This window comes from Ambystoma mexicanum, chromosome 3q (assembly GCF_040938575.1).
Source record: "Ambystoma mexicanum isolate Mex_15411 chromosome 3q, UKY_AmexF1_1, whole genome shotgun sequence".
Taxonomy (NCBI): Eukaryota; Metazoa; Chordata; class Amphibia; order Caudata; family Ambystomatidae; genus Ambystoma; species Ambystoma mexicanum.
In genome coordinates this window covers 19,098,301-19,125,789 of record NC_090926.1, presented here as the reverse complement: position 1 = coordinate 19,125,789, position 27,489 = coordinate 19,098,301, and the positions used below count along the sequence as shown (strand labels likewise).

At 44.7% G+C, this 27,489-nt stretch overlaps 1 protein-coding gene across 1 annotated transcript in view; it reads right to left on the bottom strand.

Annotated features, from left to right (window-relative positions):
• Positions 1 to 18,729: 18,729 nt before the first annotated feature.
• CBX7 (chromobox 7) overlaps positions 18,730 to 27,489 on the bottom strand; it is a 441,750-nt gene continuing 432,990 nt past the window's right edge. The window contains exon 6 of the mRNA XM_069652955.1: positions 18,730 to 18,936. Within this exon, the coding sequence (XP_069509056.1) occupies positions 18,779 to 18,936 (158 nt within the window). The 3' untranslated portion in view covers positions 18,730 to 18,778. The remainder of the gene's footprint in view (positions 18,937 to 27,489) is intronic.

Below are 27,489 nucleotides of genomic sequence, written 5' to 3'. Positions count from 1 at the left end.
TTCCCTTCTTACAAACCCTTCTTGGTTTGCCGCCTTTCACCCCTCGTTCCGCTGCCGACTTGAAACACTGTACCTTCGTGTGCTTTGCTTCGCTCAGAGTGTGCTTTCGTGATCCGTCTTTTATCCATGTGGGGAAGTCTAATGGAAGTCAGGTGTGAGAGATTGTCAGTAATTGCCCGACCACAGTAGCAGGACATGTCAGATACACTGCTCAGGTGTGAGTCTGTTTCCTTCCAGAGCAGGCTGTCAGTGTGAAAGTGATGGGCTAGGGAAAAGGGGGAGGGGTATGGTTCCTACCTGGTAGGGTGGGGTAAAGATGTTGCAGGGAGAGGGATACCGTGTGTCGCTATCCGGCGTCCCACGCCCACTCCTTGAAGACCTCTTACCCAGGTGATCCTCCCGCACTGGTGCATCCCCAGGAACTGGATCCAAAAGCGATGGATGTGTCCTGGCAACCTGGATGACAGTTTCCCGGGGACTCGCAGGTGAGACACCTGGTTTCTCACAGTTGCCATTTGCCTGCTTAGCACTGAGCAGCTTCTGTAAAGATGGCTGAAAGGATATCTTTATGGGAAATCTTTACAGCTGTGAAAAAGTGTGTACCTTTGGCACACTGTTTATTTTCTCACCCTTCTATGGCTTGGAGTATCTTTCACAGGTTTCTTGATGCCCTTGCCATTTTAACTTCTCTATGATCTATTTCATGCTTGCACCGTTTGGTCGGCCACAAACCTCTGAAATGTGGGGCCGGGGAGGGAAATTACTGCTGGCTTCTGAAAATCATTTTTTGTGCCACCTGTGGGAACTCTGTGCTTGACTTCAGCATAGGCATGTATGTAATATTGTAAAATGACGCATCATTTTTAACCTTTACTTTTCTGAAGGGAAACTCCTAATTTTTTCAACAGTTTAAAAAAATACATGTCATGTATTTGAATATAAAATGGGGTTGTTTAACACTGTGTGTATTGATTAGAAAGAATTCCAAAGATAATGTGAAGTGGCACCAATAAAACCAATGAGGTTTTGGCTATTTTGCATATTAAAGAGCATTTTGAGAAGAGAAGAATGACCAAAGAGCTTTAGATCAGTCATATATGTCTGTGAGAGTTGTATGACAATCCCTAAATACCAAAAGGACGCTGGGTTTGGTACGAGTTTCCTTTTTTCTTTTTTAAATAGTTTTTATATAAACAAAAGTCCCGCTAACAATAACACTTTCTCTAATATCAAGCATACACACAAGTTTGGCCATCAAAGACTTTAGCTGTCAGAGTGGCATGAGTGCTAACAGCCCAAAATTACTTGCAATGTTGTAGATCAGCCAGACTTTGAGAAACAAAATTGGCTTTACATTTAAAAAATAACCAGTAAATTGGAAATCAACTGTAATAAAATGCTGCTCCTGGGCCTTGTTGTAAATACATCTATGGCTGGGGATATCAGTAGGCTGTAACAACAACGTAAATGTAAATCGAGGTAACTGGAAGGTAGATAGAATTTTGGTGTGCTCACATCCTGTATTATTTTGTATCTGTTCGCTTAAAAAATCGAATTTAGGTATCTCACATCTTGCATTGTTTTACGACTGTTACTCTTAACATCCACTTGGCCGCATTTGAGTTAAGGTCAGAACTGTGCATTGCAGCCCCCCTACCCCTGCATATTTTTCTCTCTGCCTCTCACTTCCTTACTCTTGCTCCGAGATGGCACTCTCCATCTCTCCAATCTACTCCAAATGCTACACCATCACCTATTCACCCTCTCTCGCAAAACCTGGACGGATCTCTTTTTTTTTAAAGACCTTTTTGCTGAAAACCCTGGCCTCCCAATTCCAAACACCGATGTCAGTGCATGCTCCAGAGAAATCTTCACATGCATCCTTTTCTCTGTCCCATCTCCATACCTATGGACATCTCATCTCTACTCTCTCCCACTACCATTAATGGCGGCACCAAGAGGGAAGTCCTCATGGCAGGCTTCTTCTCATCTCGCTGCTGTATTAAAGTCTACTTCACAGGCACAATCCTGGTTCAAGGCCCTCAGGCCAACCTCCTCCTCTTTGACTGGATCCGGCTGTCTCTCATCAACTTTCCCCCCGCTCCACCATCACTGACTGAAGTACCACGTTCCCGGTACTCCACCTCAAAAAAACTTCAAAGGCAGCGATCGTCTCCACCTGGCGACCCTAAATGCATGTTCAGCCAACAAACACTCTGCTGACATCTGCCTTCTTCTTGACCAAATACTCTCCCTCTACACACCTCTGCGTTCCTCTGGCACCAATTTATTGCATGTGGTGGGGTTTGCTAAACTGAGAGCAGGTGGCCAGTCGCTTTCCTCAGCGGGCTCCCTTCTTTGGAACAGATTCCCCCTCCCTCTTTGTCTTGAGCGGGACCTCCTCAAGTACCCGAAAAGCCTCAAGACCTTCCTCTTTACCTCTTCCTTCAGTCCCTCTCTCCCTTGATAATCACACCGTTTCTCGACTCGTGTGCAGGGCCCTTAAGCATCCGTGGGACCCTGACCTCCCACATCCCAGCTGCTGTCTATCCTCTGCACTTGCCTCGGCTCACCCTCAACTACTGGAGGTTACACTTCACTTCTTCATAGCACTTCTCCTGCTGCTCTCCATGAGCACCAAAGCACCTATCCTGTAGCCCTCTTCCCCCCGCAATAGCACATTCTGAACACTCACAAGGCATAGTAGGTTTGTCGTTCCCCCTCCATTGTCTCTTCTTACTTTGTTGTATTTAATTATTTAACATTGTTATTACTTTGGCCATCATTCCCTCTCCCCTCCCTGTTGTCCTGTGGGCGCGTTGAAACAGTATTTGCTTCCTGTATAAGCGCCTAACAAGTGAACAATAAATAAATAGTTGCTTTTTTGCTTTTTTGCCATGGTCCATTATCAAAGTGGGATCTGATTAGCAGATTCTGCTTTACAAAACAGAAGGAACAGCATCATTTTACTGGCAAAAATAAAACCATCTCCACCTTTTACACTCTTGCAGATGGCATCTTATCACAGGACCGGCCTGCAAGTACACAATTTCCCATGTACTGAGAAGGAAAGTGAGCAGGAAGCCAGGGAAATAATTGGTTAATCCGTGTGTACATCAAATACATTTCATAATAGAACGATTGGTTGGATGTGTGATAAATTACAATATATTTTTGTGGCATCTCTGGCCACAACATCATGATCGTATAAAATAAGTATAACATCCCTGTTTCTCCTGCCTCATGTGTTTTAGAGAAAGTACCTTTACATACATTTGGAGGAACAACCTATGAACACCAAGAACATTCATCAAAACGTCATAACTTTGGCCCAACTTGTAACATTTATAGGAGTGGTAATGGAAGCGCGAATGGAGAGGAAGAGCTACACAATAACGATACCGTCAGAGAATTAGAAGCTCACTTTTTCTAATAGCTGTGGAAGAAAGGTGCACAAATATCTACACAATATGTTTGAGAACAAAAGAGGAGGGTAAAGGAGTTCTAGTAATACACAACAGGAAACCAAGAAAAAAACGCCACACAAAAGATATGAAGTTCTGCATTTAATAATTAAACATAAAGAATTTTCTCCACATAGTCCAATATAATCTTCTACATAAATAGACACTCTATATGTACCTTTACTGCATCCGTACAAAAATATATAAATCGCATCCTCTCTTAATAAGCAAGCAGCAAACACAAGTACCCCTGCTTGGTCCCCCCATCCCACCCGCAAGTCCTAGGAAGCAATGTGACAAACAAGAGAACAGCGCGTAAAGCAGCACAATTATCCCAAACCACCTGTTTTTCTTTAACCTTGGTCTACTCATACACGTATGTATTGCTTTCCTAAACTGAACTCTGCAATTTGGGGATGAAGAGATAACGGTTGTGCACCTGTGGAGCTTAATGTCAGAAAATATGCTCCCTATGATGTGTGCAGTTTTCAGTTTCGTTGCAGCACCCAAGCAGAAATGGGGTTGAGAATAATTGAAACAAGGGACCAATCTTTAACATCCATTTTTGCGCAAGAGCAACGTAGAATGTCAAAGGAGGGCTACTTCTACCACCAGATGTGGCTTCCACAAACAATTTTCTTTAAAGAGGACGACGTTAGCCTTTCTTCCCACATTCTTTCCCTTCATTCAGTTCCACGGATCTACCTTACAGTGAACAAAAACACCAGCTGTATGAACCAACAACGAGCAGAATAAAACTGTATTATTGAACGGGTTGAAGGGGGAAATCCTGTTAAAACATGTTTATGGTTTAAGTTGCAGAGGTGGCTTGATTGCATTAGGCTCAGATAGCAGTATGAAACAAACCGACAACACATCTTTACCCCAGAATGGATACTGCAAATAGGCAAAATAAAGGTTGTGATTATAGCCACCTCTGTCAAACACATATTATGTTAACAAGAATTTTCTGAGCACTTTCAGGATGCTCCGGTCTGTGAATAGTAAAAATCTGTCCTACACCTTCTTAAAACAGGTGTTACTTACAGGTCCACTTCCCTTCACTTCAGCATTTCCCGCCAGCCCAGACAGAGAATGGAACATTGCTTGTCCAGCAAAAAGACGAAAAAAGGAGTGTCCAACCTGCTTGGACGACCACAGGAGCTGACGTTGATAAACCCATATGCTCTTATACTGCAGCCCTTTCTTTTCTGCTCCTCGAGGTGTGTTCCTTCTTCAGTCCAGGATTTACATTGGTCTTTATTTTCAAATCGTGCATCTTCATTCTGACATTGACTGCCAGCCTCATCACTTGGTCCCGGCTCAGAGCCTTTATGCTGATGCACGTTTAAGCAATGCTCTTGCAACAATCTCATTACAAAACGTATCCAAACTGGCATAGCCTGAAGGCACGCTCCATGTTTAGTCCTTCAATAAAAGGCTCTTTATTTCAGATGCCAATAAAAACAACATCACAAGCATCACCCACATGACAAGCACAGGTTGCCCCAATGGGGCTTTTGTTGGCTATGGTCTTCATTCAAAAAACAAAAACAAACTGTTGGTACTGCAGTTCGTATTTGGGTGTCGTACACCAGAGATCCCAAACCACAGGATGTTTTTTTTAAAATTATTTTTCTTTAAAGAGCTCTAAAGGACAATGCATTCCGAAGGCAGTGGGTCAATAATGGTGTGAGTTAATGGGTTTGAAGAGTCTGCTGCCCTCTTCCAAAAGATGCTTTAGGTGAGTATTCTGCCCCTACTACTAAACAGAAGTGGGAAACACATGAAGATTGACCTTATGAGTGGGTACGGCCATCTGTAAGAAATCGCACTGCACTGAAATGGTGAACAGCAACATTTACACCAAGCACACTGACTTATGAATCAAGTTAGGTTTGTTTCCAAATGTTCTTCTGCTCAAGCTTTTGTGGCGTCTATTGCCCTCAGCAAGACCCAGAAGCTAGGGGTTAATCACATCTTGAAAATGGAGGTTTCATGATTCCAATAGGAAGAAAATCTATCAGAATGCTTCCAGGAACCTAGTGAAGTGGCCTGCTGCCCTCGTAGGTTGCAAATGCAAAATGAGACCTGGCTGATTTTGTGCAAATCCTTTCTCTTCATCAGCCTCTCCACATGGACGGAATCACAAGCCGATATCATTGAGGTTAAGAACACCGACTTGGACTAAATAAAATCTGCTTTGCTTATGTGAATTCCAAAGCTATAACCTGCACTTAGATGAGCTTTGGCGGTCTTCTCTGGGCTTTTGCTCTCTCAAAAGGTAAACTGAGGAAAATGTGCATTCAATGGGTAATAGTTTTTTGCTGAAATGATAGATGATAAATTAAGTGTGAAATCTGCCCACGATGGGCTTCTACCATGTATTACCATGGGATTCTACCCATATTAGGTGATGAGTGAAGACCGATTCATCAAATCCATCCTCACAGAATATGAGACCGGAAGGCTGTGTACTGACTCGTCAGCATACCAAATGCATAGTCATAGAAAGCATGGTCAGCTTTTGGGTGGGAGTCGTCAGAAACTCCTTGTTCGAGATGTTGTGCTTCAGTGCAATCGCTGAGATTATGGTTACAACTACACAGCCGAGGGGGCGGGGTGGGCAAATCTATCCCTGTCTAGACATCTTGTCATGTTGGGGAACAGCACATTAACTTGAACATGGTGATGCACATGTTGATCAATTTGAACAGGTCTCAATTTACTGAAAAGCATTCAAATACGGGATGTGCGTCTGTCATATTAGATTTATGGCTCTCCAAATTTCACTACCCTATTTCCGGAGCTGCCACTCCACCTATGCTTAGTGGTAACACGTAAGTCTGTGCATCCAGATAATGTCTACGGCCTGTTTCAAAAGGCACAGAACACCGATGACCCAAGCCACCTTGTGTAGTCGAGAAAGATTCTTACTCTGCCTAAATTCCCATCTCAGACAAGGAGAAGCAAGATCTGCTGTTTTAGTGCCAGGAGTTATTGCTTCTTAAGGTATCATCCTTTGCTCAACCAGAGTCTCAAATCTCTATCACCACAGAATGGTCAAATTACAAATAGGTCGCCAACCCGGGTCTCTTGATGGTGCGGCCCTTTGGTCTTCTCATTACCGGGATGTACATATAAAAGTTCCCAGGACTCGAAAAAAAATTCCTGTTTTACTATCAGGGTCAAGAGTCCTCAAAAAACCACTGCTGCAATGATCTAGGTGAATACGCAGAAAGGCACAATTTCATATCCGAAATATGTTCAAGTGAGAACCCTTATTGCTGTCCCCTTACTAGGTACCTACAACCACTAAGACTACTTGGGAGAAAGTCTGTTCTGTTCAGACGTTTTACTTGTGGGGCCGTTGACAGCGTGAATGGGTTTACAAACAATATTAACAACAAAGCTTCTCTGTTTGCGTCTTCAATTGAAAGGAATAGCTCACCTTCTCAACTGTGGGAGTACATATTTCTAAGTCTATCCTCAAGTTCAGGGCACCTCCAGGCTGCCTGTATGATCCTGATGGCTCCCTAGTAGCCAAATCAATTTTAGTTGTCCGACTTGCTACCCCGGCGGGGTTCTTCTCCTCCCTCTGCCAGCCATAAGGGACTTACTATCTTAGCAGGAGACCCTAGTATTACACTCTTGCCCTTGATTGAAGAGCTAGGTTGCCAGATATCCGTGCATTTTGGGCACCAGGATCGGTTCAAAAGAAACATGGAAATCATCTATGTATCCAGAAAGAGTCCAAACAGAACCAAATACAAAAGCAAATGTCATTGGGTTTTATCCAACAAGTTTGACCTCACACTGTGCTCCCAGATCTAGCAGGAATGGATTTGTGAGGACATATTTAGGATACATTGGCAGAAGCAAGGTCTCAAAGAAAATTGCTTTACCTTATACAATACTGATGTCAAGGGCATTTCTGAGAGGCATCTTCACTGGATTTCCTGTACCTAGTGTGGGGCCTAATTTTTGTTGCACAACTCATTACATCTCATGCTCATAAGCCTATTAAAATCAATTGCCACCAACGACCCTAGAAGAGTGATCTAAAGAACAGTATAATTGGTTGCAGTGACTTATTAGAAAGTGGAACAGATTTTTCTTCTCTGAACCTTATACTAATTTTTGGCAAAGATGATGCACATTTATCATGTGTCACACATGTGTTCTATAAAATTCCATATCTGGTTTTCAGTTTAGTCACTATTCGCAATGTCGTCTTTAGATTCTCCTCAGCTTTTCTTGGAATGTCTTCCCACATCAGATTTGGACCCTAAAATCTTCTTAAAAATATAAAGGAAAATGTATTGGACCAACTAATGAGCACACCTTACTCACTGTACGCATTTGCTAATTTCTAGTATGTAGTGCTGCTTTCTCCAAATAAATCCACTCACCGCCACAGGCCCACACACAAATATATATATATATATATATATATATATATATATATTCCCAGCATGATGGAGAGCAAAGGAGGAAGCTCGTAGGATCTAGTGGGCACACAAGTAGGAGAAGCCAGTGTTTTTCTTTCTATAATTACTAACTGTGTTGGAAAACCTGCCATATGAGCTTTCCGATGGCCCCAGTTGTATTCTTCCACAACAGACAATGGATATCCAGCAAGCGCGCCCTATGTTTTCAAGAATAAGCTAGAGGGTTAGGAACTAAGCAGGAGGATCTACCACCCAGTGCTACTGTCACTGCACACACCAAAGGTTGCAATTTTGCCCAGGTGAAGAAACGTTTTACAAACATCACTGAAGGGAAAATAAGGCTGCCGAATAGCAAGTAGCTGGTGGGAGTTTCAATTTGTATGCGATTTTTCTAACTTCAAAAACGATATCATATAATTTTAAGTGCTGGCTAGTGACATTGTTTTGTTGACTAGAAAAAGTGTGGAAGGCCTATTTGCTCTGGCAAGTCACATTTCTTTCCAGGACTCTTCCACCCTAAACCCCCCTCCCAAAAAATATACATTCAGGGTAGTCTCCTCAAAATGAACACATTCCCTTCAGCAAGAAAGCTTTCCTAGGAAATACATCAACAAGAAGGGGTGACCTATCATACACAGATCGATCCAGGAAGTGCAAGGCAGACAACACAGAGTGAGAGAGATGTGCCAGTAGCAGGAGCTTGAGTTGGGTGTTTGAGGGAGAGAGGGTTTAAGGTTTGATTTTTGGACACACATAATACGTGGCTCACATTTTTAATTGACGCAACAACAGCTTGTGTTCATGTTGAATGGCTTACGTAGCACACACAATGAATTGCTACTAGGTGCAACAATGGATCAAAAAGCGAGAAAAACAAAAGGAGTAAAGGCAAAGAAGAAAGTGATTTCAGGAAAGAAAGGAGATGACAAATGACAAAGGGATAAAGAGAAGAAGCAAGGAGAGGAACTCAATTAATTCTGCAATTTGAAAATGAAGTATGGAGACAGTGTTGACGCAAAGAAACATTGATCAGCCAGGACTTCAATAGTCTTTAATGAACACTAATCAAATCTGGAGCCTGATCTACCAAATGGGCTTGTTTGTAATAATGTCTCTTACTCGGAAGCAGAGTCTGTTGTGGTTACCCCTTGCATCTGAGAGTCTGATCCCTCTACTCCGTAAAAGCTGTACAATGCTCAGAAGCAAAATGGTCTGAATTGAGGATTGGTCATTTTTGTATCATGCATGGCTACAATAAAAGTCCTTGTGCCCACCTGTGAGAACCTGAACCAAATAGAGGCACCTTTTAAGGAGTAATCATGTCAGAATATTTTGGACACATTCATCCTTCTCACTAAGGTATTCACAGCGTGCATGTTAATCAGGAAATTGGTTTGCCTTCATTATTTCAAACTTACTCTTCATCATCAGAGATCTATGCACAACGTGTATGTGCAGGACTCTAGACTTCTTCCAACATAGGTTGGTCATTCTGCTGAGCAGCTGCCAGCTAAAGCCTCCATTGCTGGGTGGTTACATACACAAGTTAATATTAGGCTACCCAATAAGTTTCATTCTAAGGCCCAGTGCTGATCAGTAAGATCACAGCATCAAGTGCTACACCTCATGCATTCTTTACTGGTGCAGGACAGATGCTCAGTTTAGTCTGGGCTGGGCTTTACTTAGATTGGCTTCCCACACAAGAGACATACTTTACAATTTTCCTCAAGATCTAGAGAAGATGGGCTGCACACGCCGTTAGGTGTAAAAGTGCAAATTACCCACTGCAATTAGTGGTTTAATGATACTTCTCAATGTCCCTTTCTCCAAATAAAAGTATGCTCTTTCTGAGAAAAATCTATAAAGCTACACGGGCAAAACGGCACTTGGTGGCAGTGAACTATAAATGGCGTTTTTATGGAATAATCATGTCAGGCTAGAATTGAGTGGGCTGCAAGCTTTAAAATAAGCACTAATTTAGAATTGGTCGTAGTCTTATGTGCAAATGACAAAAGAGAATTGCAAAAGATTGACTAGTGGCCTTGTGCTGCCTCTTCACCCTGCAACTGGGAAATAGTCAAGATGTGTATTCTCGCTTTTGCAAAAGCTAGGCTGTAGTTCAGCTGATATCTCTTGCGCAATACTGAGCCTCCTCGTACGGGAACAGCCGACAGGTATTCCCAACTCATTTGCTCTTTGAAGGGGGTTTGGTTACCAATAGCAGACAAAGAGTACTCTTTCCCAGTGTGGGATATCCTCTTCATAGCAGCCAGGCCAGATAGGGTGATTATTGTTTAAAACAGGAAATATTACCATCATGAGGATTTCGGTATTCATCGTCCTTGCTCTCCTTCTCCACTGCCCAGGTAAGCCTACACTGCACTGCAGGCTCACTAAACCAGTTGGGAAGGAGGGAGGGCGTGACAAGAGTTACAACTGACAACCGTGTGCTATGCTGTGGGGATGAGGCAGCATGTTATACTGGTGCAAACGGGTTGCACTTTACAGTTATGTGCAGATCCCCGCCACCCTTCCCCAAATTACAATACTAACTTTGCTGAATGATTTTTAGACAAAGAAGAAAGGGGGTGGTTTGCCATTTATATCCTATTGAGCAGAATTGTTTTTTTTGCTCCTACATTTCACAAAGGCAAATTGGAGAATGAGGCACTGGGGCTGTAAGAGACCAGCATTGGAATGGAAAACAAAAACATCTAATAGCGGAAAACTCTGTTTTAGGCCCGGTTTAGCAATGATCATGTCCTGGCTGCTGCCAACAATGACAGTTTTGCAGCAGAGAGCTGCACTGGTAGAACACATGTCCATGGGTATTTCCAAGGGGAGTGAAAATGGCAAACTCTTGGCAAAATCGTGCAATGAAGGTTCATCACATGGTACACCTCCCGTTACGTGGTTCATTCTCTTGACTGAGGAAAATCCCTGTCCCATGAATTCATAATGAGCATTCATTGCAGGAAGCCAAATTAGCTATGCAATGAGGCTCAATACAGAGGATTTGTATGAATCCTCGCTTTTTCTTGTTTTGTGCAATACTGGGAGCATGCCCATGGAGGCGACAATCAAAAACAAATTGCTTACTTTACTTGCAGGCCCGCTCCTGCCGACATCCAACATATTTTACTCCCAACTGCCTGCAATATCAATTTTTTAGTTGAGGATAATCTCAGTCTCTCCAATAATTATTGTAACAGAATGCACCAGGAACATAATGCTGGGGCAAAACGAGCATTCGTGATGGTTTCACGGTCTTTGGAATGGATATAAATCTCCCATATGCAAGATTAGGCTATGGGGTTACTGCTTTTCCATAAAGTTTCCTCAGTTGTGAAAAGCACCTCAGCCAGACCACTTGAATCTCAGAAGGTATGCAGATGAGGGGAACATGCAAAGTTAACTCTGCATCTGCATAGATGGACAATGAGGGACTGTTTTATGCATGCAGAACTGGACCCATTTTATGGTGCCCTACTCCCGCATCTCCTTCAGTGTATCGCCAGCAGGTCAAATAACTAGGTTTGTAAAGTTAAAGCAAAAAAGACCATGAACCTAGAAGGAAAGTATAGAACATGGTCGGCATGGTAACTAGAAAAGCTTTTCAGCCGACTACTTTCATCACAATCCAGCCCCTTACCTTGCTGGCTAAACGTGAACTATTGTAAGAGGCACAAGCCAGAGACGCCCCTTATGTGCTCCTGGATCCAGGGATTTATAATACAGTAGAAAGTACGAACAAACAGTGCAAGCATGTTTTACTGTTCAGACTTTAGTAAAGATAAGTGATCTAAGGCAATGTCACTTTCTTTCTGCAATCAGAGTGGGCAAAGAAAATCAACTCGGGCAGAGCTAAAACGAAAACCTAGCTAGGTAGGTGTAGCATTCTAAGACCAACATGATCCTACAGGGAAAGTGAAATGCAACATCTGCATACCAAATGCAGCCATCCTTCTATTGGATTAGAAGTGCCAGGTGTTCCAGGCTTAGGATTCCTTTAGCAGCGAACCAATGAAATGACAGATTTAGTTATGCATAATCCTTGAGAGCAATTTACACACACTCACTGATGTTGGCTGGGGAACAGAACGTAGCCCTCTACATTGGTAGATCCTCACTCAATGGGTTTCTTACTGTAACTAGGAAACAATCTGCATAAGGCTAGGCGAACACTACTTTTCAAGTGGTGCCAAATGTATAGAGAACCCAGGCAATATATGGAGAAACCGTGGATTAATATTGGCAAGGGCCAAAAACTGGCAACTAAAACAGCATTTCGGAGTTCTGTCTTTTCTCATTCTGCAACAAGGCAAAAGGCTTTTAGTGCTTAGCTAAACCAAGCCATGCCTGTGATGTATCCAGCACCTCTTGAACTGCCCACACACTGAAAATCACAAAATCTCCAGAGCACATTGCTTGATGGCCATTAGTGGCCCAGAGTCATTCCCTGCGTTTCAGGAAAACAAGCACCAGCAATTCCCAGACTGCTGCTCTATCTCTAGCTGTAGTAGAACGCAGTGTGGAGGGGTAAAGGGAGGACAGTATGGAGTCTTTTGCAGTGGCTGTATTGTTCAATTTCGTATGCCAGAGAGTGCCGTGTAGGTCAGACCCGGGACCATCCCTGGCATTAGCAGTTTGAATCGTGTTCTTAATAGTTTGTGGTCCTTGCAAGTTATGAGTGCCGTGTAGGTCAGACCCGGGACCATCCCTGGCATTAGCAGTTTGAATCGTGTTCTTAATAGTTTGTGGTCCTTGCAAGTTATGAGAAATAGCAGTATTGAGCTAAACAGGGTGAGTTCCACCAAAGAGAATGAACAATCTATAAGAGGAGGAAGAATGCAAGACAGACAAGAAAAAGAGCTGGAGGGTGCGAGCAAGATGGGCATTTCCGGAATGTAAGCTAGGGAGCAAAGTTATAAGATGGGATTTTATAGGAATCAAGACTGTAGCGCTTATTAAAGGGAAGTTGTGCATAATACTGCCACAAAGTACTTCGGTGATGGACAGGGGACCAGTGCAATTACCTAAAAGTCAGGCTGGCATTTTCAAGGCTTTGCATTGACCACCAAATGGTAGGAAGTAATTTTGTAGTCACAAACATGAAGGATAGATTTTTAGAGGACATTATTGAACAAGAAGAGAACTGTCAAAAAGGGTAGCAGCTGGTATGACATTATATGAGATATAATGGATGGCCTTTCAGTGTGTCACTATTTGCTAATTATATGGCTTCAACAATAACCTTTTGTTTGAAGTATTTCCTCATGATCATTTGCATGTGCATGATGGATTTCCCGGGGATATTTATCTCTATAAGGGGTAAAAATATACACAAACACATTTTCGGATAGTGCTTCATGCCCAATACCTTCAGCCTTAAAACAGTAATATTTGGTGCCATTATCCAATTTAATGCTACTTCAGGGATCTGATGGATCAAATCAGTGACTTGAGTGGCAGCACTGTTTAACATTGGAAGTAAAAGAATCTCTATGAAGTGAAGGACAGATATGGGAAGGACAACTATCCATGAAAGTGACAGTGATAAAGGGAGATAAAGCAGGGAAAATATGAACATCCAGTGAGGCGCAGATAAACAGCAATTTGACAAGAAAAATACATGTCTGCAAGTATATATTGCACAGAAGGCAGTTGTTTCTAAAATGGTAATTCACATTACGTCAAACTCGTGAATTCCCAAGTAATGCAGACCGATTAACAGCCTTATCATTCCTCTTGCATCAGCCACTGGTATATCTCTCTCTTTCCCTGAAACAGTACCAGAATGCAGCATATATAAAACATGAGCAAATGATATGACGTTTGTATCCCCTTCTCCATCTTATTGACAAAGAAAAACAGAACTGGACAAAACCTGGAGGTCCTTGAGCGTACACACACATACAGATGCAGTTTCCAGTAGGTTTCCTTCCAAGCGTCAGTTAGTGACACATTCTTCTGGCACCACTTAGTATAACACAGGGCACTTCCCACACTCAACATGAATGTTTCAGGAGGGCTCATTTCTCAATGCCCAGTATGCATTTTTGTAATGTATGAAACCAATAAAGACAGAAAATTATCCTATCCATGTGCCCAAAATAAAAAGTAAAAGGAGTTGTTCTGTCCCAGGTCGGGAACAGAACAGGCAAATCCCTATAAATCCATAGGTCAAACAGAAATAGAGCTGACAAACCGGGGTAAGAAAAGAATTGCAAACACAATTCTGCAGCCAGATTTGCTTAATCATGTGGAAGTTAATAGTTGCAGTAATGTAAGCGAGTATTTCAGCCCAGACAAGTTCCCTGTACCTACGGGATAAGTACTACAGCAGGCCGTTGCACTGGTCAATCTCCTCACCAAAGGTAAAAGCCCTTGAATATACATCATGTTCGGACAGGTTTTTCTTTAAAGAGGACAATAGCAACTAACCCATGTAAGGAATACTGCATATTAACCGCTCATGTTGTTGCAAGTGCACATTTGTGCAAGGATAATCTAGTCTTTCATTTGTATGAGGGTCTATTTTGGTGCCAATTCTCTTATATTATCTCCAGGTTTTGGAAAACAAATGGATAATGTGACATCTCCCCCACTATATGCAAACCTCTGCTTTTGTCTATACCTTCTCACTTTCTCCCCAGCCTCTACCAAGCTCGTCCAGTCAGTCAACAGTGGTTCACACTCAGGAATGCATTCACGTTCACTGTGGAAGTAAGTGGTGAAACAAAAGGAAGTGTTCCTCAACATCATGCTGGGGTTTGGGAGTCAGTGCAGCAAAAAGGAAGAATGCCCTTTTCAATATGGTAGTCATTTGGCCAATTTTTGCAACAAAGGAAGAGTGCCCCTAATAGGATGCATGAGCATTGACTCTGGCACAGGTGGAAGAAATTCCTTCAATGAAGGAACTGGGTCAGTACTGGCGCAGAGGAACAGTTCCTCTAACACTACAAGGCATTATCCAGAGCTGTCAAAGATGGCAGAGGGAAGCATCACTATGGAAGGCATAGTGCAGTACTTGCATGGGTGGAAGAATGCCCATAACACCATGGCTGAGTGAGGTAAGGACACGGGATCCATGCAGGTACAAGAATGGAAGAAGAGTAATCCAAACCCTTTGGAAATTGGGTTGGTAATAGATGAAATGGAAGAGTGCACCTAACACTGTTGGGCACCGGGGAAGTACTGGCACATAGTGAAGTTCCCAGGAATAAATGGGCTGTGTGTCAGTGCTGGTGCAGAGGGGAAAGGTATGCATTACACTACAGGAGCAATGAATCATTGGCAAGTGAAGCGAAATGACATTTGTAAGGCACACTCTTGTGGAACTTGCCACCTTGAGGTGCTGGCTATGGAAGGGAACAGTTCTAAGCACTATCCACTTCATCAACAAAAGATATTTTAGCGTATTCCAGAAAAAGATACGTGTCTGCTCCAAATTACACTGGTAGCTTGTTCCAAGGATGGGATCCTTTATACGAAACCACCGGTCGCTAATCTAGTATACCGACGAACAGCAGCAGAGTGGTACTCAGACTGACAGTCATCTCGGAATCTAGAAGCACCCTTACATTTGATAGAGCATTATTTAACTTGATATAATCAGAAAAGGAGGGGTGAGTGTCTTGTGCAGACAGATGTTAGAGGGACACTGGACTGCCAATGAAATTCACTCTTGATGGCATCATTACCTTGCAGAGAATTAGCTTTCCTGTCACTGCAACCAAACAAAGAAATTAAATCCGCTCTGCAATCACGGAGGGAAAAATAGTTTTAGGGCAAGTGTGGAGGGCTTTAGTGAAAGGTCACGGGACAGGGGAGACAGTATCTAGGATTAGCGCTCATGACAGTAAAATCCATTCAAGTTTTCAGCATATCCACAATAAATATACATTGAAAAGCACGCACAATTGCATCGTGTGTCCATTATGTGCATATTTTCTTTTTAGCATATTCTTAAAACTGGACAGGATTTTATTATTCAGCGAATTGTGAAGGCTGGTCCTAATTGGGCCAGTACTAACACACAGGGTAGGGCCAGTGCTAACGCACAGGGTAGAGTCGGCCTGCAACAATATGGCCAGTACTGGCAGAGAGACAAGTGCATCCCTAACACCATGGTGACAGTCTCGTATAGGTACTGATGGAATACAGCCGCACCACCTGACAAATGGACGCACTGTATCAAAGCTAGCAGTGAGGGACAATGCAATGAAAACTCTTGGTGGCACTGGATTGGTGCCAGCACAGAGAAAGATTCTGGTTCACTGCTCCCAACATTACTTTGCACATTAGTTTTGTGGTGACACAGCGGGTAGAGCAGTCTCACTTTAGGGAACAGCGGTCTGTGGGGGCACCGAGAGAAGTGCCCTTAACAGCATTATGTGCAATCGGATCTAACTGAAACATAGGAATAGTGTTCGTAAAACCACAGTGGGCATGGAGCGCAGGCTGGCAGAGGAAAACGTCCTGTAACAGCACATAGACAAGGGAGGCCAATGCAGGCATAGAGGAAGTCTGCTCTTAACACCAGGCAGGGCGTTGGGTCAGTGCTAGCACCAAATCAAATTGCACCCATAATTCTATGCTGGGAACTGGGTTTTGTGCCATGTCAGAGGGACGGGTTTCCCCAAAATCATGCTAAGCACTGAAAGAGTGTAACCAATACCATGCTGGACACAGGAGAAAAGTAGCAAGGGTGCCTGCACTAAGCATTACACCAGTCTCGGTAAGGCTGCTTCCTCACAACCCCCTTTTCACCTGAATCCGTGGCTCGTTGGGGGTGGATGCTCCAAATATTCACATGATGTGAATCCCAATCACTCTGGCAATGCCAGGGAGTATTCAGTACAATATGTGAATCAACTTCGCGTATATTTCCTTCCTATGCATTGCACAAAAGACCCAACTTGCTAGGGACACTCATTGAATGTGGCATTCCCATCCTCTGGCTGGGTGTGCAGGCAGTTAACATTTCACTGATGGCCACTAAGATGAAAGGACCATCTAACATGGCTTTCTGGCAGAGACACAAAAAACGAGTTCTGCTGGTACCTGCCCCACGTATTTGATGATTAAATGTCCCAAACAAGAAGCGCCTCATTAACCTGAAAAACTGTTGTAGGTAAATAATTTTGTCACGGGAAAAACTCAATTAATGAGTATTTTGCACTGGTTATCTGAATGCTTTTAACAAGTGAGTTTTACTACAGGCAAGAATAGTTACCTGTTTTGGTCAAAGGAGGGGAAGCTTAATTGTAAACGTGAAAAACGTTCACATTTAGGAACACAGTTCAGTCTACACAATAGAAGGTTAAGAGGGGGTTTGGTGCAGAATGTTACCTCCTGATTGGGAACCATGCATTTTAAATGTGAACTTAAGACAGCAAGTTAAAAATTAAACAGAAATAGTTCACAGACAACCAATTGGGGAGTTCACGAAACAAAATGTCAGATGGAAATGCCTTGAGATGCAGTTCTCTTTGACATTTTACATTTCTTTTTATTTTTTTATTTTTTTATGATTCGAAGGTTTTAAGTGCAATTTTCGCAGCTTAATAAGTCTTCTGTCGAATATTGTGATGGTGAGTGCCTCAGTTTTCTTCAGTAAAGTAAACAGTGGATAGCACAGATTTCTGAAAGTTTGGGAGAGCCACTATTGATGACAGCAGTCCCAAACAAATGCCCTTAATATCAGCTTCTAAAGTATTGGGAGTAGCGAACAGGCAGCTGCACTGCTGACTTCCCAGCTCGGACAGACACTATGGCACAATGCATCTGCAAGTGAGCAAGAACAAAAAATATATATACATATAAGTACATATATAAATAAATGTGCGGCTCCAGTGTTTGAAGTGCCAACATGCACTGAATCTTTATCTGTAACAAACCCAACATTTGTTACAAAAAGCAGGCTCTGAATGCTTTAATGTTAAGCAAAACATAACCCCTTTTCAGAAAAACACAAAATATGCCTGGAATTGAAACCAAGGCCCCTATGGTGGATTATTTTGAGTGAACTGGCATGTATTCAGTCTTGAAACCATGCTCACTCTCTTGGATGTGAAAGGCAAGTGCTGCAGAACTTTACGGACAAATGAAAGCCTACACTCACACATTCAAGGTGGCTGCCATTTCGATTCTTTCAACGGGGAGAAATGTGCCAGTGCAGCAACATTACTTCATGTTTTCATTAAGATACACACTCCAGTAGTGACATCACGTCTGGTCTTAAGAAGGACATCAATTATCACTAGCATTGACATAATTTGCTGTCTTAAAGACAACATCAATTTCTAGCAATGGCATCTATTCATGTCATAAGGATGCAAACGATTTCAAGTACCAGGGATATTGGCATCATCAAGGATACCACCAACTTTTCTAACCAAGAATGTCAACTTCCTGTCCCAATTTCTTCTAGCAATGACAGTAATTCTGGTGTAAAGAACATCACTGATTTTCTCAACCATTCACTCGATTTCCTGCTTCTATTTCCTCTCGTAGCAACATCATGTGTCATAAGGTGACACTAATTTCACTTGAGTGATATCACTTTTTGCCTTAAGGTTCAAAGTAATTTCCCCAACCACAAGTACCACTTCTCATCTTCCAGATGACACCAATACCCGAAAGCAGTGACATTCCCTGACAGAAGACTGCAATTTGCCATTGCAGGTAGAGCAACATCAGCCCCATTGCAGTGACATCACTTCCCATCTTAAAGTACATACAATGACCTCTCCTGTTGTAGTTTTCAGATGAAAGGGGGAATGGGGAGGACAGAACATCTATACCTCGTGTGAACATAATTCTCGCTTTTTTATTAAAAACGAAAATGTTTTCTTCCACTTAAGTCTCCAAGCTTCGATCGCGAAAGAAGCCTTCAGCCATCTGAGCCTCCTTGAATGTGACGGTGATGGAGTTGGCAGTGATGTCGGTAACCGTGATCTCGCTTGGTGGCAGAATGGCAGGCTGCCAGGGAGGGATGTTCGTGGTATCCACAACATCTACAAAGAGAGACACAATTGTTATGAGTTTGGGTCAGTGCAACTCTGTATGGAAGGGTCAGTTGTACAATATTATAAAATGTTCAACGATCAAGGGGAAACAAAAATTCTAATGAGAACAGGGTTAAGTGCTCAAAGGAAATCAAACGCTCTGAAAGACCATTTCTTATCTTTCTATGTTTCCATACAGGGTTTAGCGTGGAATTGTCTCAAGATGCATCCAATGGAAAAATGCACATCAATGGGAATACTACTTGGTTCACTGCCAGCTCTGCCACCAGCTTCGACACACTCCTACCTGATGGCTACAAGATCCTCTCCATGCCCAGGCCTAACCGTTCAGGGGGTGGTGTTGCCCTTATCTTCCCTGAGTGGATTCCTGCCACTGTCACTCCTACGCAGACCTACTCCTCTTTTGAATGTCTTGTCTGCCGTCTCTCTCTCTCTCCTAGCCATTCCCTTACCGTGGCCACTATCTATCGGCCACCTGGTCAAATTTCCTCCTTCCTCTCTGAGTGGGCTGACCTCTCCTCCTCACTCCTGTCCTCAACCACCCAACTCCTCTTTCTCGGTGACTTCAACATCCACCTCGATGCCTCCTGTCCCCCCACTGGTCTCTTTCGCGAACTCTGCAACTCTCTCTCACTCTCTATTCTCCCGTCTGGGCCTACTCACTCTGCAGGGCACACTCTTGATGCTCTGATCTCTTCTGACCTTCCCCTCTCCCTCCCTCTCTCCACTCCTCTCTCCTGGAGCGATCACTTTCTCCTATCCTCCTACCTCTCCCTCCCTAACCCACAGGCAAAGCCACCCTCTTCACTGCCTCCCACCTTCTCGGTCATCCGACCCATGAAGCGCGTGTCAGTTGAGGCTTTCGCTGCTACCTTCTCGCCCCCTTCTCCCCCCTCGGCTGACTCACACCCTGACACAGCCCTCTCCATGCTTTATTCCTCTATATCTGATACTCTCGATATCCTTGCCCCCGTCATGAGAATCCGCCTGAAGCCCAAAGCCAAATGTAACTCCTGGTATGACTCGGATCTCGTCACCCTAAAACGCAAGTGCAGGGTGGCAGAGAGGAAATGGCGTGCTTCATGTTCATCCTCTGACAAACTGGCTTGCCGCCTGCTCCAAAGGCAATACCGGCTCTCCGTTCTCACCAAGAAGAGAGCCCTCATCCAAGCCCGCATCTCTGAGGCATCTAACAACTCGGCCGAACTCTTTAAAATCTGCAAGGAGCTGGCCAACCCTGCTGCAGTCTCTACCTCTCCTGTCCCCTCCCAGGCCCTTTGCACTGCACTGGCCTCGCACTTCATCTCAAAAACTCAGGACATCCTGTCCTCGCTCTCCTCCTCTCACCTCCCTCCCTCTCCTCCCGGCTCTTCCTCTTGCTCTCCTGCAGCCGCCCCTCCGCCCTCCTTCTCTGCTTTTCCACCTTTTTCTGCTGATGAGGTTTCCAGACAAGTCCGATCTATGAAAGCCTCGTCTAAACAGGTTCACCCCTGTTCCTCCAAAACCATCAAGGACCACATCGACTCCCTGGCTCCTGCCCTGGCTGACTTTTGCAACCACTCATTCGCCTCTGGAGTCTTCCCATCCCCCCTCAAGCACTCCCTTGTGCACCCCCTCCTCAAGAAACCCTCTTCCGACCCCTCCTGCCCGGCCAACTATCGCCCAATCTCCATTACCCCCTTCCTGGGTAAGCTCCTGGAGAAACTGGCCATCTCCCAGCTTAACCTCCATGCTGAATATGTTGGTAACCTTCATGACCATCAATCCGGCTTCAGAGCGGCCAGAAGCACGGAAACTGCTCTCCTGAACATCCGTGAGGACCTGCTCCTGAACCTCGATTCCAACACTCCCTGTGTTCTCATTCTGCTCGATCTCTCCTCTGCCTTTGACACTGTCAACCATTCCATCCTGCTCAACCGTCTCCGTGATAACCTGGGTATCACTGGTCAGGCTCTGGCATGGCTGACCTCTTTCCTTTCTAGTCGACCATCCCAGGTCCAAATGGGCTCCTTCCTCTCCGACATCTATTTCTCCACCTGTGGTGTCCCCCAGGGATCCAACCTCTCTCCCTGGCTTTTCAACCAGTATCTGGCACTCCTTGCCCACTGCATCGCCGCTCTCTGCCCCCACTTCCAGTGCTATGCGGACGATACCCAGCTCATTTTCAGGCTACCCTCGGCCGCCTCCTCTTCTTCCCTCATCTCCGACTGTCTGTCTGCTATCCAGGAATGGTGTGCCGCCAATGACCTCTGCCTTAATGCCAGTAAGACTGAGATTCTACTCATCGGCACACCCACTCCCTCCTTCCCTGCAGCTCTCTGGCCGGCCTCCCTTGGCCCCCTTCCTGCCCCTACCTGCAAGGCTAAAAACCTTGGGGTCATCTTCGACTCCACACTCTCCTTCTCTCCTCATATATCTGACGTCTCTAAGAAGTCACACTACCAGCTGCACCTCCTCAGAGGTATTCTTCCCTTCCTCTCCTTCCCCCAGAAGCTCACTGTCTCCCGAGCCCTGGTTCTCTCAAGGCTGGATTACTGTAACAGCCTCTATCTTAATCTGCCTGCCTCCACTCTCCGCCCTCTGCAACTTATCCAGAACAGAACTGCGAGACTTGTCCTTGGCCTCAAGCCCAGGGACCGTATCTCTCCAGGGCTGAAATCTCTTCACTGGCTCCCAGTGGCTGCGAGGATTAAGTTCAAAACCCTCTGCATTGTCCACAAGGCCTTCTGGGGCCTGGGGCCTAAATACCTTCAACTCTCTTTTCCTAAATATCTTCCTTCACGGGCCCTTCGCTCATCCATCTCCAACTCCCTCATGGTCAGCCGCTTCTCGAAGCAACGAGCTGGGGGTAGATCTCTCTCCGCAGCAGGGGCCTCCCTCTGGAACAGCCTTCCTGCCTCCCTGAAACTTGAGGAGAACCATCTCCGGTTCCGGAAGCACCTCAAAACCTTCCTCTTCGCTTCTGCCTTCTCTCTCCCTCTCCCCTGCTAAACCTGCTTAACTCCCCACTAAATTCTGCACTAAACCTGCATCTTGGCCCTCTCAGCGACCTCGGTCCAAGGCCCAGCCACTCTCAACTTGCACTGCCTCCCTGGCGCCCCCTGCACTGTGGGACTGTCACTGTATCCCTACAGCCCCCTTCCTAGCACTTGCTCTGCACTTACCTCGCACTTGCCACCAGCTGGCCCTTTTATTTATTATTTATTATTATTACGCTACTTACCGTGTACTGCACTTTCCCCCCCCACCTCCTCCCCCTGCACTTTCTCCTTTTCCCCTTACCTCTGCACTTGCCCGATCTGAATGACACCTGGCCTAGTAGGATCGTTTGTCTGTCTTCCCCTTGTCTCCCTCCCTCCCTGCCTCGTCGCGCCTTGAAACACTTGTGTATAGGCGCGTTACAAATACCATATCATATCATATCATATCATGAACGCATTAAAGAATATGGTTTGCAAACTGCTTGGATGGGCTCTTATACTTTTATAACCATGCCTGGGTAGTCAAGAGTGGGCCGGTGTATTTTTATCCTGGGGACATAAGAGACTGGGCACACACTAGGGTGGGGCACTATATCTGCACAAAACATGCCTTAAGCCAGACTCTAAGGTGGGTCACTGTATGGTACATGCCTGGGCCAGAATTGGCTGGTCACACTCTTAAGCGGAACACTAAGAAGTGTGCCTGGGAGAGAGAAGCTGGTGAATGCTAGGTTAGGTATCTATATGTGTGGGGCTTGCCCGCAAAAGAGCTTAGTCACATTAGTTTGAATCACTGTATGTAATATTCATTGAATAGACCGGCTTGACACGCACATGGGTGGGTCACTACTTGCTAAAGGGACTCCTGGAATGAACATACTGAGTACATATTTAAGTCTATTACATTATCTGTAAGGTTACATGCTTTGGTGTGATGAGCTGGGTACATAATGGTCTGAGGGTCACTACCTGTGTTGTGCCACCTAAGAGGAAATGGTTTGTTAAACACTAGGGTGGCATCACTCGTGTCGGGTGTGACGGAGGGGCGGGGGAGAGGGAGGATGGCCACGATGTAGAGCGTCTCCCTGGGTGTTTGGAGCATGACTGGTAGTCAAAAAATGTCCACCTCCTTGTAGAGTTACTGTATGGAGCATGCCTGGTGAGATAGACTATAGTCTCCATTTACCAACCCTTTAAATAAACATGCAGCCCTTCACGTCACACCTGCTCAATTCCAAAGTCTCTCCCTCTGTGCAAAAAGAGCAATGTTGTGGATCTGATGCTACCCCCAAACTGAAGGGGTTGACCCCTCAACTTCAAAAGGAGAGTTAACTGCACCTTAAACACCCCTCAACCGTTCTAATCATCAAATCTCCAAGGAACTTACCCACAATTCCAGAGTCTCGTTCAGGATCCCACTGTAGCCACCAAATGTGAAGCTTCCACACTCGCTGACACCAAAATAAGAGAATTGCCCATAACATGGCCTAATTTTGCACCTCTGCCCCTCCTTCTCCAGCACATAATACTTGCCAAGGACCTCAGGAACTAAATCCCTTCCCAACCGTACAACCCGGGAGCTAGCAGCACCCATTCCACCCCTTCCATCCAGAGTCATTCAAGAAATTGGAAAAGGGTTGGATTCACATTTCTCTTGCTGCACAACTGTATCCCAACATGCAGGGAAGGGGAGCATATTTTCAGAAGCATGGACCAGCCCCATAACATTATTCTCATCGCCCCCAGTGGGAAAACAACTCCAATGTTTTCTTAACAAAATAAAGACTGAAGTTACTACAGTGAAATTATCCATGGTCCAGATGTTGCCTGCAGTCAGACGAGCGAGAGACAAAACAAAGACGTCATTTATTTGATTCTGATATGGAAAAAAAATGAACCAAATGGCCATATGACGCAAAACTGCCACATCACCCTGCACTGAAATAGATCAGGGAAGGCAACACAGGTGGATGTTGAGGGAAGAAAGATTACCAAAAGAAATAACTTTGCAGAGTAAAGGCATCTTTTAAGGACATAAGCCTTTCCTGAATGCTCTAACCAATACATAATTAAAATGTAACCTAGCCGGTGAACTAGGCGAGGAAATGAAAATGTACATTTAGGAAGTGGGCAGTGAATGGGGAGGGAACAGTGGTTTAATGACAGCCTGTAAATTGGTTTCAGCAAGTTGAATCTTGCGGCTCTGCTGCAAGTGCGGGATATGCTGACTCCAAGGGGCCCTGGCCCTGCCCATTTCGTCCACTCTGTGTGCAGCAGGAAAAATGACCGAGCCAAGGTTAAACTGACATTTGACTGAGTGGTGCCAAAACACACCCGCTGTTAACTTATCCAATCAAAAATTACATGTGCCAACCTTGTATACAAGTGCCCTCAAAGCCAAAGTTACTAGCCTGCAACACACATTCTGTAGAGTTTACATGTTCCGTACATTCACAAGCTGATAATTATCCCCTTCTGATAGAGGCATGCATTATCAAACATCTTGGAAACCTTTTTCAGCAACATTAGCAGCAGACATCAGTTTACAGACCTTAATGTGGAAAGGCGGGCAGGGTGACACCACCCTCATCTATCCCCATCAGCTTCACATCACCTCAGTCCTTTACTATACGTTTGTGAGTGTAAAATACAGGGGTCTTTATTGGTGATACTGGGGTGTTGGGGTTATAAGATCACATGACTGAAGCAATACGACTATAGAAGTTAGTCTGCTATGTTTTATGTCTCCTACCTATGCAGACCAACATAGGGGATGATTATTACATTGAGGAGACACTATACATACTAGTTGAACATATTTCTGAAGATCGTTCAAGGGAAGACGCTCAGATAGGCCAAGGTAACATCCAACAATAATGTTTACCGCAGGAACATGGAGTACCTTAGTTGGCTGTTTTGCAGGTAAAATCAATGGCAACATCCCTCCGAAAACCTCAAGAGTCTATCTTGGTTTACACTATGTAAATATGAAAACTAGTAGGTAGAGAAATATCATGAAAAGTACAGCTCTCCATCGTAGGAATGAAAGTGGTATGTAAGCTTTGGAGAACTGACAAACACTATAAAAGTCAATCACTGTAGTTGTCAGTCTAGAAAAATGGATGCCTCTCATATATGACTGCGAACGTATTTTGATGGCCGTGGGCCAACCGTCTCATGCACGATATGACAGAATATAGGTTTCCGAGTTTGCCAATGAACGGCCATTTTGATGTAACAAGAATCACCATTTTGTTTTCTAATCATTGCTTTCTGTTCTTATTGCTTCATAGTACATTTTCAGCTTACACTGCTCGACTGTAAAACATTGTTGTCTGCACATAAAAGGACAAGGCCGCAGGGCCGCGAGGATAACAAGAGTTTGTTGAAACACAACGTAGGCAGCGCCAGGAAGAATGCCCGGCTCCCTCCCGAATGCAGCCTTAAAGCAGAGCTGCAGGTCATTTAATCATTTCGCAGCTGCCAGCCAGTCTTGTTATATGGTAGAATATGTTAGAATAAAGCAGCTAAAGGCTTGAATTATGCTCTTCTTACAGCCCCCCTTTGCTGAGCCCCGTTAGAGCGTGTCGGCTCCCAGGACACGAATAGCACCTCATAGAAAGCAAGGTCTGGAATGCAACTCTCCCCCGTATGTTGCTCGCTTCCGGGAACAGAAGCGCTGTGTTCTGTTCAACAACTGAAAGATGCCTCCACACTCAAATTGCAAATTGTTACTAGAATAGATATTTGAAGGTGTCATAGTTGTCGAAAGGGTCCATCATCACACCAAGTTCAAAGAAACCCAATAAAGGGGGGGTGTTAAACATGTCATAGTTGATTGTTTGATATGCATTTTGCATATATGTAACTGGTGTACGTAATTCACTCTCTTGCTTCCCTCGAGGTCTACAGATGCACGTCGCGGGGCGTGAGACCGAGTTGGCCAACTGAGACACTTGCTTCGCAATAAATCCTAGCTTTGGGAATACAACCTTGTGTCTGGCGTATCTATCGTGTGTGGTGAGTCGCCTTGTTTCCATAGACGTAAGGGACCCCTAGGGGCCCCTTTCAAGATGGCGCCCGAATAGGGACCCTCCCCCACTTGTTCCATCGCATACGTTGTAATTGAGTATGGCGGCGAACGACGAGGATGGGACGATCGAGCCAGGATCAAGAGGTGTTCTGGGCACCCTGTAGAAGTGATGAGACTCCTTTGCAGATCTGCACACATCTGATCCCTGATCGACGTGCCTGGCTAGAGAACAAGGAGGCGAGAGTCCCGAAACGAGGCGGAAGCCAAGAAACGCAGACACGACGTCATTTGGTGCGTCAGTATACAGACGACTTGATTTATCAGGCGAGTCATTCCCCGATTCAAAGTAATCCTGCTATTGGTTGAGAGTTGACTTTGCAAAATCAAACACCCTAGGTAAGGTTGATTAACCAGGGGGAAGGTTGAAACATGCCTGGGGTATTCATCATAGCAGGTTCTTTCCGCTGTGGTAGACATATCTTTGGAAGATGGCCAAATTGCACCACGTGCGGGAACGCCGGCGTATGAGATGTATGTGAAGTATGGTGTGGGTGCAATAATATTCTGTGAGACTTGGCATAGGCAAACCAGAAAGCAACAAGACCATCAGTGGCCGATTAATGGTAGTTTTGAGATAGCGAGAATAGCTAATTTGGAAAGGGTGTTGATAAGAAAGAAAGCGCGTCCTGCAGCATTTGATATCGTTAAAGACTGGAGAAGGGAAGCAATGCTCCGATTTAGAAGTAGAGCGAAGCATGCGCACAGGCATAAAACGAAAGGTGAAGTAGCGGAAGAGGAGGAGTGGACGGAGAGTCTAAGAAGCTCAGGTAGACATGAGCAGTTGAATATAGAAAGAATATACCCACAACGAGAATTACATATAGCAAATGAATTGATAGAAAACATTGACTCATACAAAACAAGGCCCAAGATCAGAAGTGAGGCCAACCACGTCAGTAACAATTGCCCGAACCCCGCCCGTAGCCCAAACTTTCCCTCCGGTAGCTCAAGCCCTCCCACAGCCACAGACCGCGCACATAACACTTTCTATTAGCCAACCAGGCCCACAACAGACACTCCCTGTTCCCATTGTCCCATCCACACCTCCCGCCTTAGACGCAGACTCGGTACCGTCCGTTCCTCCTCGGGGTTGAAATTGAAGCCACAGGGGCGAGATGCGGGACTGAACAACAGGATGCACGAGGGTAACTCCCACCGCGATCAGCAAAGAAAGGAAGGTGGAATTGCAGCAACAGGCAAAAATGTATATAGACGGGAATGATAGAACAGCAGCATTGGCCTCGATGTAGGACTTCCGAAGAAGCAACGAAAGACAGGTAGTGTTGGAATGCATGGGTGAATATTTGGTGGAGAAATGGAAACAGTTAATTGGGAAATTACCACCGCAGCGATTGTTAGATTTGAATGCATTAGCACGCTGTAGGGAGAGGGATGAAGAAGGAACAAGTTACTTACCTGTAACTGTTGTTCTCCAGCATGGGTCTGGCATGGATTCACATGCTCATG